The sequence below is a fragment of the Colias croceus genome, chromosome 6 (genome assembly GCF_905220415.1).
Source record: "Colias croceus chromosome 6, ilColCroc2.1".
NCBI classification, from domain to species: Eukaryota; Metazoa; Arthropoda; class Insecta; order Lepidoptera; family Pieridae; genus Colias; species Colias croceus.
Window position 1 is genome coordinate 2,974,083 of NC_059542.1, and position 13,668 is coordinate 2,987,750.

A 13,668-nucleotide genomic window follows, 5' to 3' on the forward strand; every position below is an offset into this window, starting at 1 on the left:
TTCGCTAAACAATGTCTTAAATCTGGAAGTTGTTCCTCAGGCTGTACACCGAAAATGGGCTCATATTGCATCTACAATGGGGCTATTATTGTTTGTATCATTCTTGTTACAATAATTTTCTACTACACACACTGGATAGAAAGTTTCTTCTTAGACCTGGGCTTACAACCCTGTAAAATATTCAGCAAAATAAAGCAAGATGCCTGCAATTTTGTTGATAAAAAACCTACCAAAAATATTACTGATTCAGCTAAAAAAAATGACAAAAGACAAAGACATTATACTATATCCAAAAGTAAAATAGAGAGATATCTGGACAAATACAGAGAAATACAGTCCGACGACGAAGATTATTTCTACGATTCTACGAGCAATTCAATACAGGAGGTAGTAAATGATCTAAAAAGCATGAATCTCAAAAATATAGATGTTAAGAATAAGACCAATTTCAAAGAAATTCCAGTAAGATTAAATAATCGTTCGCGAGCAACTTCAACAGTGTCTTTGAATAGCACTGATTTCAATTACTCTGTAAAAGAGTTTCATAAGTATGCCATTATCGATAAACTGAAAAGGAACAAAATACTAGGAAAAGGTCTAAAAAATGAACTCTACTTTAACGGAACAACGATGTAAGAAAACTAATTTCCTATGTATAATGTGGTTAAAATGTATTTGCTTTTTCATTAAATCAATTCAGAACACAATTGACTTCGTTTCTACTTAGGGGAAGGAGGCCTAAAGTGGGCATAGAGCCTAAAGCGGGCACTCAGTATAGTATCGAAATTTTAAATAATGGCGCGCGCGCGACACGTGAGCACGATCCCCGCACCCCTAGCCCACCTCGCAGCATTCGTTCGATTCGCTTGCGAGCACGCATTTACAAGCTGCAACAAATAAATGTTTTTCGATGATTTTTGAAAAATATTGCAAGGTATGTAATATGTGTTCTTTTTATTTTGGTCTTTACAATCCTTTAATCAAAATTTGTTAGTTATTAAGTGGCTTTCTGGCTGTATTGTGGTTCCATAAAAATCCACATGTCTAAAAATCTTGAGGCTAGAATTTCGTCTGAACCTTTCAAATGTCGAAAAAGGCATAGCGGGCAGGGTAAAGCGGGCACGCGCCCGCTTTGCCCCGTCCGCTAAAATGTTACATTCTTTTATTAATTTTTTGCTTTAGAATTTGCTTTTTCCTTTCAGATAGTTAGTAAATATAAGCGTAAAACTTCACAAGCCTCATGGCAATGCTCAACTATGCAGCAAGCAATGCGTGAAGTGCAAGAGTTAGGAAAACCTGTCAAAAAAGTAGCAACTAGGTAAATATGGGATTCCAAGAACGACATTGCAAAGACATCTTAAATCGGGTTCGTGTAATGAGCTAATTGTTAGGTTTACTACTGTCTTTTCTACGGAACAAGGTATGGAGCTTTTGGAATACGTGGACTCTTTATTTTACGGGCTGTCTAAACAAGAATTTATGGAACTTGTATACCTACCTATTACATTATTTTAGGATTTATTTTGTTTAAATACTTGTCGTTCACATGTTATGCTGACCTTTATAATATGTTTCATCATTAATGACAATTATAAATTTATTTTTAATTTTGTTATGTGACTTTATGAGATTTTTATTTTTTTAAGTTCCTTTGTTTCATATTTAAATTTAAAAATAATTGTGTGACTGTTTGAAATAAGTACATAACTTATAAAATATTTTTGTCTTTTACTCTATTTATTAGATTTATATATTATTTGTGGCTGTATATTTTGAAATCTGCTGTTTAAATCCAGGCCTGCCCGCTTTACCTAACTACTGCCCGTTTTGCCCTAAACGAAAGCCCGCTTTAGGCCTCCCCTTCGGGCAAAGCAGGCAATCGTAGGCTTTTAGTAAACTGTTAATAATTATTATATACTTTAACTTTTGACAAGTTTAACCACTTAGCATTCAAAAGTATTTATTAATGGAACTTTTTGCAAAAAAATAAATGGTTTAACTTCTTTTCAAACTTCATTTTTTTTAATTTTCCGGTAAGGTGCCCCCTTTGGGCCCACTTCCCCTATCTTCCTCACTAATAATTAACCTAATCCTGAGACCAAAATGAGATCGTCATCAATGTTATTATTAGATTAATACTCTTTAATCGGGTTCGAATAAACGCAAAAAATTGTAGATATAGGTAACTACCATTTTGATGGTCAGGAAGAAAAGTTTGCTTTTCTTATGTAGATGTTTTAGGATATATTAACACTTTGACAGCGGATCACGTCCGACGTACGTGGCGCTTATTTTATGCTAATTAGCCGCATACATAATGAGCGTACCATTCTGGGCGCGCCGGCACTTTTTGACCATTTTGTTAGTTTCATAGAAAAAAAACTATAATAGTTGCGGCCGTGATTTTTTTTTCATTGTATTGAAGATATTTTATATTATTATATAAAATAATAAAAACATGTGTAATTGTATTTTTTTTATTATAAAATCAACTTAGAATGAGGCACGTTTTCAAAAAAAAAAAAACTCTAACATCAACATTTTTCGAATTTTATGACGTGTAGTCTTTCCTGGTGTGGTATTTTTTGAAGCACGGGTCATAACACAAGGGCACGTTGCAATCTGGGCAGTAAGACTAGACCTGTTCTTCTAATCCTTGACCGCCCCCTTGTCCTTATCGGTGCTTGGTATGTCTTCTGGTATGTTCCTGCTCGGGTATGTCCTCATCACTAACTTCTAATTGTTCTTGACCGGCTCTAAACTCGTCTATTGCCTCTGAAAAACAAAACATGTAGGTACTTATTCAAAACCAAAAGCAATTACGATCTTACAAAAATACAAGTAAATCAATAGCTTACCTTCAGTTTCTATTATCGTGGTGTTCTCCTCAATATCCGAATCCTCATCATTTTGCAAAATGTCAATAATATCTCTAGTTTCTCTTTCCGAATCCAGACGAAATCGTCGTCGCGAAGTCATTTCGCGCCAAAAATTGTCACACGTCTCGATCGCTTAGGCAACTGGCGCGCGAGAGTCGAGTGTCGACCCGGCTCGTGCGATCCTTTGTTTCCCGCACCCCACACACCGCAAGTATTTGAAGTGCGTTTGTGTGTGTAGCCAAAACATTCATCTAAGCTTTGACATGACGCGGATCACGCTTACAGGCCGTTGTTTTAAAGTAAACAGTATTGAAATTCACACACGTACGCAGTACGTGATCAGCGTCTCTAACAAAAAAACTGTCACGGACAGGGGACGTGATCGGCTGTCAGAGATTGGAAATAAATAAAATACTTAGCTGTCAAAGTGTTAAAGTTTCATTGGTAATAAAAACAACATTTCGTCGATAGTAAGTAAGTTGGTTATTAAATTAGATATAACAAGACTATATTTTTATGCTTATAAGGTCAAAAATAAAGTTTCCAAGAAATTATCTATGTGATCTTGGTACGCATTTGGTACGTGATGTTATAGACGAGACGAAAATATCTTTGGAAAAATAAAATATCATTAATTCAATTTCATAAATAATGAGAAGTTTTTAAATTAATTTTCCTATCAATTTCTGGAATTAAACCGAATAAAACAAAGTTAATAAAATTACTATTTGTTCTATACAAGTTCTAGACCTACCTTATTTTTCAGTGTCAAGAATGAAAGAAAGTTGTTATTGTCTTTTGTCATAATATAATCCTATCCTAGCGTATTTAGGTTAGGTTATTTAATATGAGTCTATATTAATATATATTTAATTTCAGTATATAATATTATAGTGTTATGTTGTTGAATCAGCAATCATCATTGGCCATAAATTAGTTTAGTTCATAAATGAAGAATAATTATTATTACTGTTTTAAAATCCCAATAAGTACGTGATACCATTAAAATATATCTACTATTTATATTTAGGTATTATTATGAAGTTGATTATGAAAACAATTAACAAATAAGCAAAACCATTAATTGCTGAAATTTGCAGTGCAACTGTTGTCATTTCATAACAATTAGATTTCTGAAGTTCGTTCATTAGAAAAACATATTGAAATGAAAAGTCCTAAGCCACATCGATCACAAAAGAATAGCAGCAAAATGAAATGCTCGCCGAAAATACAAGAAATTGATCCTTTAATTAAAAATAATGAGGCAAGTAATTTTAGGAAGGAGGTAAATATTTCCCAGTTAATGGAGACTCCAGTGAACAATAATGAAATTAATAGAGATTTATGTACTACTAGGGAAACAAAGAATATACCACAAATGCAGCAAGAAAGCGGAAACATGAATACGTTACTGAAGCCAAAATTAAGCGTTGGAAATAAGGTTAACTGCAAATTAGCTCGGAGGTCAATAAATTATGATTCTGCTCCTGAACAAAGAAAATATAAGGCGGTTCTCTACAAGGATATTTGTATAACAGGTGAAAAAATAAGTATATGGAAAAAAATTAAGTCTGGGCTTCTTTCATCTATTTCTGATTTCAACGTCAAAAGCAATCCTGTTTTGACCCAAATTCCTTCGAAACGCACTACGACATCAATTGAGAAAGTAAAAGATCTTACTTCTTGCAAGCCTCAACATGGGCCCTTTTCACAAACTTATTGGAATATGCATTTTAACTGTAAACATTTGCCAAAAGAAAATTGTGATGAATGTCTTAAGAATAAAAAGCCATTTAAACCAATATGTAAAAATAAAAAAGACAAATGCTTTAAATTGCCGTTATTACAGTTTCCTGATGTTTCACAATCTTATTTTTATAAAACAATGTCGCCCGCTACTCAAAGTAAATCTAATGGTAAAATAATTCACAAATTACACTGCTCAACATCATGTAAAGACAAAAATTCAAAGGGTTTCAAAGTCAATGTAACTAAGAGTAAAAAGGCGATAATTATAAAATCAAAGCAGTCTCTTTGTCAGACAGAAAATACTAGAAAATACATGAAAGAAAAATACACTCAGGTATGCAATAAGAACCGAATACTTGTACATAAAAAGCTTTCAACTGATTCTTGTGGTGTAAATGGAAGAAAAAAAGTAGCTGGTGTACAAGCAAGTGTGAAAAAAAGCAATAGTGAAACATGCACACAAAAATATAACACGAAATGCAAATATAATAATAATAACTCTGAGATATATTCGAAACGAAGAAATAATGTAAGGCGTTCGCAAGGGATAACTATAAAAAATAGAAATATATTCACTCCAAAGATCATTGAATTCGGATGTGGAGACAGAGTACAAACTATTACGAAAACAAAAGAACAGGAAGACATCACTGAGGAGACATCATTGATTATGAAAAAAAATACAGTTTATGGCCAAGTAAAAAAATTATTTTGCAAATGCCACAAACGATTAGCCGAACCAGCAAAAAAGGATAACACACCATATTGCTCAATTACAAAAGTTTCATATAGTAAAAAGACACAATGTAATTCGTACTCTAAAAAATCTAAAATAACCAAAACCGTATGCATTGGGACACAATGTAATATGTTTGAAAAAGGATATATTCACAAGGATTCGAAAGAAATTGTTAGTATTAATACATCTCTTAAGTATTCTCAGAAGCAAAATATAAAAGCTGTTGCCACTCAGTGTATTTTGCTAAAACAGAAGACTTGCAAACAAAACACAAAAACTAAATCTAAACAATCAATGAGTCGCACGGGGCCTGAAACGCGTGTATGTACCGTAGGAACTCAATATAATAAAATTATTAAGAGACCTCAAATATGCACGTGTACGAAAGATTTCTTTACATCAAAGTCGATTCGTAATTGTTGCTGTTATGTTCCTAAGCAATCAATTTATCCATATTATGTTACGGACCGAAAATGCAAGTGTAAGAAAAAGGCTAGAAAATTTTCCAAATTTAATTTTAAATCATCCAAGCCTAAACCTTGTAAATGCACTGGTCCAATAGTATTGTACACTGAAAAAAACAAACGGAAAAAGGGAAGTTTATTTTCTAAAATAAAACGCAATCAACCACTGATATATCCAGTCATTTGCGACAACACCTACCTTGGCTATAGACAAGGAAGACCCGGCCATCGATGTAAACATGCAAAAATAAGTCAACATAAATGTCGGCACATTAATAAATGTACTGAGAAAAGGGACAAAGGCATACAGATGCAGGCAACGAAACCATACTCGCCAGCTCCTTGTACATGTATTGCCTCGTCACCATCAGGCAGTTTTATTAACTGGGCTTTATATCCATGTACTGCCAGCTGTGATCACCATTCGTCCTGTGAAACTTCCAATCATTGCCAATTTTTATTCCCTAATAAAAAGTCAACAATCTGTAGAAACTATCAACATGCACTATTTTGTTTCCCTTGTAAGAGGAACCAGCTATGCAATTGTTTTCTTTGTTTACCTAAAAAGGTTTTTAAACTATTCTATTGTAAAATACACAGGGGCAAAAATTCGAGATGTAAACGAAAGAAAAGTAGGGAAGTGATGGATTACAAATGCGACAAAATATATATGAGAACAGTAAGGCACAGGCGTTGTAAATTAATATACAAATGTTGTCCATGGATGTACCCTGAATTTATAAGTTTTCTTAAAGTTTGTAAACAAAATTTTCAATTGTTTCTTGTTTTTATAACGTGTATTGTATGGAGTCCATTTGTATTAATGTTCGAATTGTGTAGACTGTGTTTTTGTTGTTGTTGTTACAATTAAATTGGGATTTCAATTTTCAACTTATTTTTGTTTTATTTATCTATACTAATATTATAATGCTTGAAGAGTTTGTTTGTTTGATCGCGCTGAACTCGGGAACTACCTGGTCCGATTTGAAAAATTATTTCGGTGTTAGATAGCCCATTTATCGAGGAAGGTTATAGGCTATTATAATATATCATCACGCTACGACCAACATGAGTGGAGCCACGGGGATGAAACCGCGCGGAGCAGCTAGTTTGATAAATTACTAATTATTGTAAAGTAACCTACCTTTTATAGAAAATTTTTCCATAACATTTAACAGCAAAATTTCACCGAAACCTACCTGTGCCACTCGCTCGCTTGTATGGTTAGTTTTCAATGACCAGCCAAAATTTAAAATTAAGATCTAGATATTAAATCAAAGGTACATTTGAAACATTATTGTCGGATAAAATAAAATAAAAATAATAGCATTCATTTGAAAATGTCTTAAAAATTTCCTAAATCGTAAACACCGCCAGAATCATTAATGCACTTGTGTGCGTGCGCGCATCGCCAAATTTATGTGTGTGCTAACTTCTACCTATCAAGGTTAGAACTGAATTGTGCTTTTGTAATATCCACACGTTCGCTTTTTAGTGGAATGGAATCTAATTAAAAAAAAAAAACGTTTTTTTTTCATTAGATCTAAAATGTTATCGACTCTGAACCATTTCTGAAAATTTGTCCGGTCATTGAAAACTAACCCTGTAGATGACCCAGAAACTTATAAAGCTTGAGTTTTTTGAGTAATTTCGTGGCAAAAAGATTTGGAATATTTATTATAAGTAAAAAAAAATAATTAAAAAAAACATGTATTTATTTAATATAGCACAATTTACTTAGTATAAAATCACTGTGTACAAACAACACAACACAAGAACGCACGCACTAATTCCATCATCATAATACATGGAGTCCAACATAATAGGGCTCCTAAATACAACAAAATATGAAAAAAGTTAGTAAAAATCGTTAAAAGACTCAAACATTGAGGATAACAATTGGGGCATATGTGGTACACCCACAAACAAGGGTGCTTCCTTAATGTGGTAAGGAGCATGTGTCGACACCCATAAAGTGCAGCGTCATGACGCTTTCGCATTCTCTTTTTACGCAATTTAAATTTCCTTTCGTATATTTTCCTCTCCACTTGTGTGCGACCTTTATTGGTAAACGTTTGGAAAACTGCGGAATCCTCTAAATGGTCCGCAAGCACGTTAATCGCGTTCGAATCTGCTATGGTTTTGTAAAATTTTGAGTCTTTTGACTTCCAAGTATCCACAATCCAACGCTTGAAAGATTTTGCTGAATCAAGCGGATTGCTTACCTTGTCTTTCGTGTATAAATAACTGTTTATTGGATCGAATATGATAGATACTATAACCGTGAAAAATCGCCTTACAGTTTGTAAGGTTAAATTAAGCACACCGTTAACAAAATTTCCTAAAAAATTTGTATTATTACTTTCCTTCATAGCTAGCTTTTCAATTTCTTTTTGAAGTTTTATTTTCTTTCTTTGTTCCTCCTTTTCTTTCTTTCTTTGTTCCTTTGCTCTTTTCTTTTTCAGTTTCGAAAATTTTACTTCTTGTTGATGAAATTTTTTTGACATATTTTCTTTCTTAAAAATACTAGTACGTTTAACAACTGGATGTTTCTTTGCGAATGGTTTTCGTTTGACTTTCTTTTTCTTATTTTTCTTCACAGATTTTTTGTCACATTCGCAGTTGCACATACATTCAACATTAGTATTATTTTCCAAATTCCTCCTCACCCCACCATCTGTAACAAAATATACAGGGTGGCCCAAATGTCGTGGATCAAACGCAACAAGGGGTTAGGTGAGGTCATCAGCAGCAAAAAGTTGTTCTACGGGAGGTCTCTAAGGTCAACCACTGCAGAGTTATAATTTATTTTGTATTTTTATGAGAAAATTGGCTTTTTGAAACTTATTCTTATAAAAATTCGAAAAAATGTACACCTATATCTTTTTTATCATTTTAACTAGATTAGTACTGATAAGTCCTCGCGTTAGACATGCTATTTATGGTTGTTTATTGGGTGTATTGAAGATAATATTCAATTTTATGAATTACTTTTTTCTCAAATCATAACTTTTTATTTACTTCGAACCCCACTGTGAAAAAAAAATACTCTACCGAAAAGTGACGCTGTATTTCAAGTTTTGGCGCATTCAATGGGGATTCTGAAAAGGTATTACACATGGCCATGAGTAGGTCTAGTATCTTTCAAGGACGAAAAAACAAAACAACGATTGCAAAATAATTGTTTTATTAAAGCAAAACATTTTACAATAAATGCTCAAAATTTCTGCTTCTGACCATAATACACAATCTGCACCGTCTAATAAAATTTCTACGTAACCTACGGAATGCACCTCTGTTGTTAGTAACTTGTATCCTAGCAAATTCGAGCTTTTTTCGTAGTTCTTGTTCAGTATTGTTCTCTCTTTGGTAAAAAAATGAAGATGAAGTGCTGAGAGAATTAAGATTGCATCCTGGTGTAAGTCAACGCCAAATATCCCGTAATCTCGGGATTCCAAGATCGACGGTGCAACGTATTATTAAAAGGAATAAATATCACGCCTACCATGTGCAAAAAGTGCAAGCTTTGCTGCCCGGTGATTATGCAACTAGAGTACAGTTTTGCAGAGAGATGCTAAGATACAACAGAGAGGATCCGCAGTTTTTCAATAATGTTTTATGGACGGATGAGTTAAATTTTAGAAGAATGGGAGTGTTCAATATCCACAACTTACATTTTTACTCCAGAGTGAATCCCCATATCATAAGAAATGATCGATTCCAGCATCTGTATGGCATTAACATGTGGGCTGGTATAATTAACCAGCAGTTGGGGCTGCATGAAATGCCAGCAAGACTGAATGGTGCTCATTATTTAAATTTTTTACAAAATAATTTAAACCAAATTCTTAACGAAGCTGAAGTTTCAGAAGAAAGAATAGCAGAAATGTGGCTGCAATATGACGGCGCCCCGCCTCACTACACTCGAGCAGTTAGAGATCATTTGAATGAGCGCTTCCCCAATCGGTGGATTGGTCGAGGAGGACCTATTGCATGGCCACCCCGGTCGCCCGATTTAAATCCATTAGATTTTTTTCTTTGGGGCTATTTTAAAGAAATAGTTTACCAAAGAGAGAACAATACTGAACAAGAACTACGAAAAAAGCTCGAATTTGCTAGGGAACAAGTTACTAACAACAGAGGTGCATTCCGTAGGTTACGTAGAAATTTTATTAGACGGTGCAGATTGTGTATTATGGTCAGAGGCAGTAATTTTGAGCATTTATTGTATAATGTTTTGCTTTAATAAAACAATTATTTTGCAATCGTTGTTTTGTTATTTCGTCCTTGAAAGATACTAGACCTACTCATGGCCATGTGTAATACCTTTTCAGAATCCCCATTGAATGCGCCAAAACTTGAAATACAGCGTCACTTTTCGGTAGAGTATTTTTTTTTCACAGTGGGGTTCGAAGTAAATAAAAAGTTATGATTTGAGAAAAAAGTAATTCATAAAATTGAAGATTATCTTCAACACACCCAATAAACAACCATAAATAGCATGTCTAACGCAAGGACTAATCAGTACTAATCTAGTTAAAAGGATAAAAAAGATATAGGTGTACATTTTTTCGAATTTTAATAAGAATAAGTTTCAAAAAGCCAATTTTCTCATAAAAATACAAAATAAATTATAACTCTGCAGTGGTTGACCTTAGAGACCTCCCGTAGAAAAACTTTTTGCTGCTGATGACCTCGCCTAACCCCTTGTTGCGTTTGATCCACGACATTTGGGCCACCCTGTATATTATTTCGGCTTTTACTATGTATTTCGATTCCATATTGTTTTCTTCTACATTCAATACAAAACATACTAGGCAATATTTTAGGTACTTAACTTGACTAATAATTTTTAATTTTTCAAAACCTATTTTTATTTCAGTTTATCTAGTATTTAATATCGAGTATTTAGTTGAAGATGAATGAAAATTATTATAAATATTTAAAAACACCACAATTTAACAATGTTTAAGTTATCGGGTAGATAAGTAGGTATACAAATTAATGTTATCTCATCTCATGTCATAAGAAAAAGGATTTTTTGAGAATATTTAAATATGATATGCATAATAAACTAATAACTAATTTGATCAAAAAATGATCAATTAAAAATTGTCCATAATAACTTACATTGATTGATATTCGGACCTAATTGCAGAGCTCGTCTTCGATTTGGATTATAAGTACGGCGGGCAGTATTCCAATCATCAGTTCCGCTGAAAATTCTTGAGCAAATAATATAAAACAGCGATCTCTTTGGCTTACATGTACGTTCATCACATTCGTATAGACCAGGCGAAAGTTTTTTATTTACGCATTTACAGTTTAAAACGGCTCTTTTATTTCTTGCGGATTGTTTGCAAACTCCTGTTGGACATATGCCTGTATACGACGCGGTTTTTATTACGTCTTTAATTTCTCCCGTGTTCAAAATATTCATGTGATTATTGTCTAAAACCATTTGAAACATAGGATTATTGGTCTTTGGAGAAACGTAATTATTTATTAAATTTTTCCTTAATTTTGTTTGTTTAATGAATGGTTCATCACATGTCGTATCACTGCATTCTACAATAGCTTTTTTTACACATTTACAATTAAAACGATTATATTTATCTTTTCCCGCTAATTCACAAATTCCAGTTTCACATGTATCACCTATACCGTATTGTTTCGCTTTCTTTAATCGTGATGGACATACACATGTCTCATTTTTAGCAACGTTTCCCATAGCTTTAACTTTTCTTTTTATTTCGGCTGAGTTTAAAACTTGAAAATTTGAGGAATCGACTTTTACTGCAAATAGAGGCGCCGGGGGCGGTTGTTTCTCAATGTAATGTTTTTTATGATTTAGAAATCCTAATATAACATTACTGCATTTTTTCTTTACTTTTAAAATTTGATCTCCAGCACCAATTCTCGAAAGAAAATGTTTCATGTCTGGCGAGACCTCTTTCTCTTCCTTATTTTTATGATACTCCTCTTTATAAATTTCTTCGGTATTAGTTGGGAATGGCTTTTTAAAAGCGTGTCCTTGTTTCTTTGTTGCTTTATTGATTTTTTTCTTATCAGATAAAGGTTCTGGATATAGTGTGGTATCAGTAGGCTCGAAGTTAAATTTTACTTTTCGAGATTGGTTACTCTTATTCTTAATCTTTTCCATTTTACTGTTGTTACATTTATTATTTTTATTATTTTGGGTTACCCCAGTGTTTGCAATTTTTGGTTTCTTCGTTTCTGCAATATTTTCATTTTTCGCGTTAATTTTGTTGTTATTTACCATGTCTTGGTCCGTACGTTCTGTTGTACGGTTAGCACGTTTGCGATATAAGCTAATAAGTGACATTCTTTTAGGATTTACTTGATAACTTCGTCTCCTCTTTGAAAATAAAGTGAATCGGCTTTTGTTGCTCTTTTTATTTATTGGGTTATCATTATTGATTTCAGTAAGATTTGAAACATTTTTCAAGTTGTATGTTCTATTCTGTTTTCGAAGTTTACATTTACATATATTGTATCCTTTGCACTTTTTATTAGTAGCATTATTTTGCTCAGTCTTTGTGTATTTTGTTTCATATTTATATGGCAACGGAGAAATGGCATCATTAATAAACTTTACAGTGTTCTGAGTGCCCTTATCGTATTTTTTTCGTTTGCTTTTCAGAATACTGCCTACCTGATAACAGTAAATTTCGCGTTGCATTGTTAAGGTTATAATTATATTATATTCATAAACGTTATATCATATTTATTGTGAGGTATTTTGAACATATTAAGAAGTCATAATTTTTCACCTAATATCTACCTATATTATTATAGGCCAAAAATATTATTTTTTTACCTAATTTTAAATCATTACTAAAAATTTTTATAACCTCGATTTAAGCACAGATTTTATGACATTGTAAGTCATAATAATATCAGATCGAAACTTTTTATACTTACGCTTTTTATTATCATTGTATTATGTAGGTATCATCCACAGTATCATCTCATTAGTTTACTCTTGGCACCCTTGGTTTGTTTTTATGCTCTAAGGTTTTTACTGTTCTGTGGTTTACTCGAGGAAGCTTTTGTTAAAAATTTGTCTTCCCACTGCAGAGTTTTACGTTTACCTCGTTTTTACGCTTTACCATTCGAAGTCTCAGACGCAGTCGTGTAGGCGCCTATAAAATTAAATTGCAAGTACCTAATAGATATTATTCAAATACCTCCAGAGTTGGATTTCGGAATAAATGATAAAAGGCATATAGAAATTTGAAAATACAGTTAGGTAGATTATTTGTTTATTTATATTATGCAGGAGAATCAAAACTGTGATATAATCATATTAGGTATTGTGTTTTATGTTTTATATAATATTGTCAATAAAAAAAAGGTTTTCTTTTAGTTATTTAGCACCCGAAGAGAAAGAGTAGTATATACATAATAATTATGTACTTATATAATTGTGTTTATATTATTAAAGGCATTGATCATTAAGTCCAGTTGATAAAGGTACAATGTGCAGTGTCAATTGTGTACACGTATATTCGGTATTCCCAAGGTATTCCCTGTGGTATTCCCCATTGCCACGCACACTTCACACTTTATAGGTACCTATATTTTGTTTTTACTGTTCTGTGCAAAGGTTCAGTGCACAGAACAGTAAGAACATAATAGAAGTGCGATGTGGGCGTGGCCCACGTGTCACTAGTAAGGTAAGAGCACCTAACTGGCTCTCAGTTGTGCGCAGAAAAATATTCGAGCCGGTTGTCAACTGTCAAACCTTATTTCCATATTTATTCAATAATTAGAGCGTGTTGTTCGGTATTAGAGTGGAAAAATGATAGCAGAC

The 13,668-nt window shown here is 33.0% G+C and overlaps 1 protein-coding gene and 1 long non-coding RNA gene across 2 annotated transcripts; both read right to left on the minus strand.

The window, feature by feature from the left end:
* Positions 1–2,716: 2,716 nt before the first annotated feature.
* On the minus strand, positions 2,717–3,316 carry LOC123692830. The gene is made up of 2 exons (XR_006751604.1): positions 2,859–3,316; positions 2,717–2,775 (listed from the first exon to the last, which is right to left on the minus strand). It is a non-coding gene; the product is annotated as an uncharacterized LOC123692830 (long non-coding RNA).
* A 3,010-nt stretch (positions 3,317–6,326) lies between these two features.
* On the minus strand, positions 6,327–12,503 carry LOC123692618. The gene is made up of 3 exons (XM_045637382.1): positions 10,962–12,503; positions 7,759–8,508; positions 6,327–6,391 (listed from the first exon to the last, which is right to left on the minus strand). Exons 1-3 carry the CDS (start codon positions 12,175–12,177, stop codon positions 6,327–6,329), a joined length of 2,031 nt encoding a protein of 676 aa, XP_045493338.1. The 5' UTR covers positions 12,178–12,503.
* Positions 12,504–13,668: the final 1,165 nt, after the last annotated feature.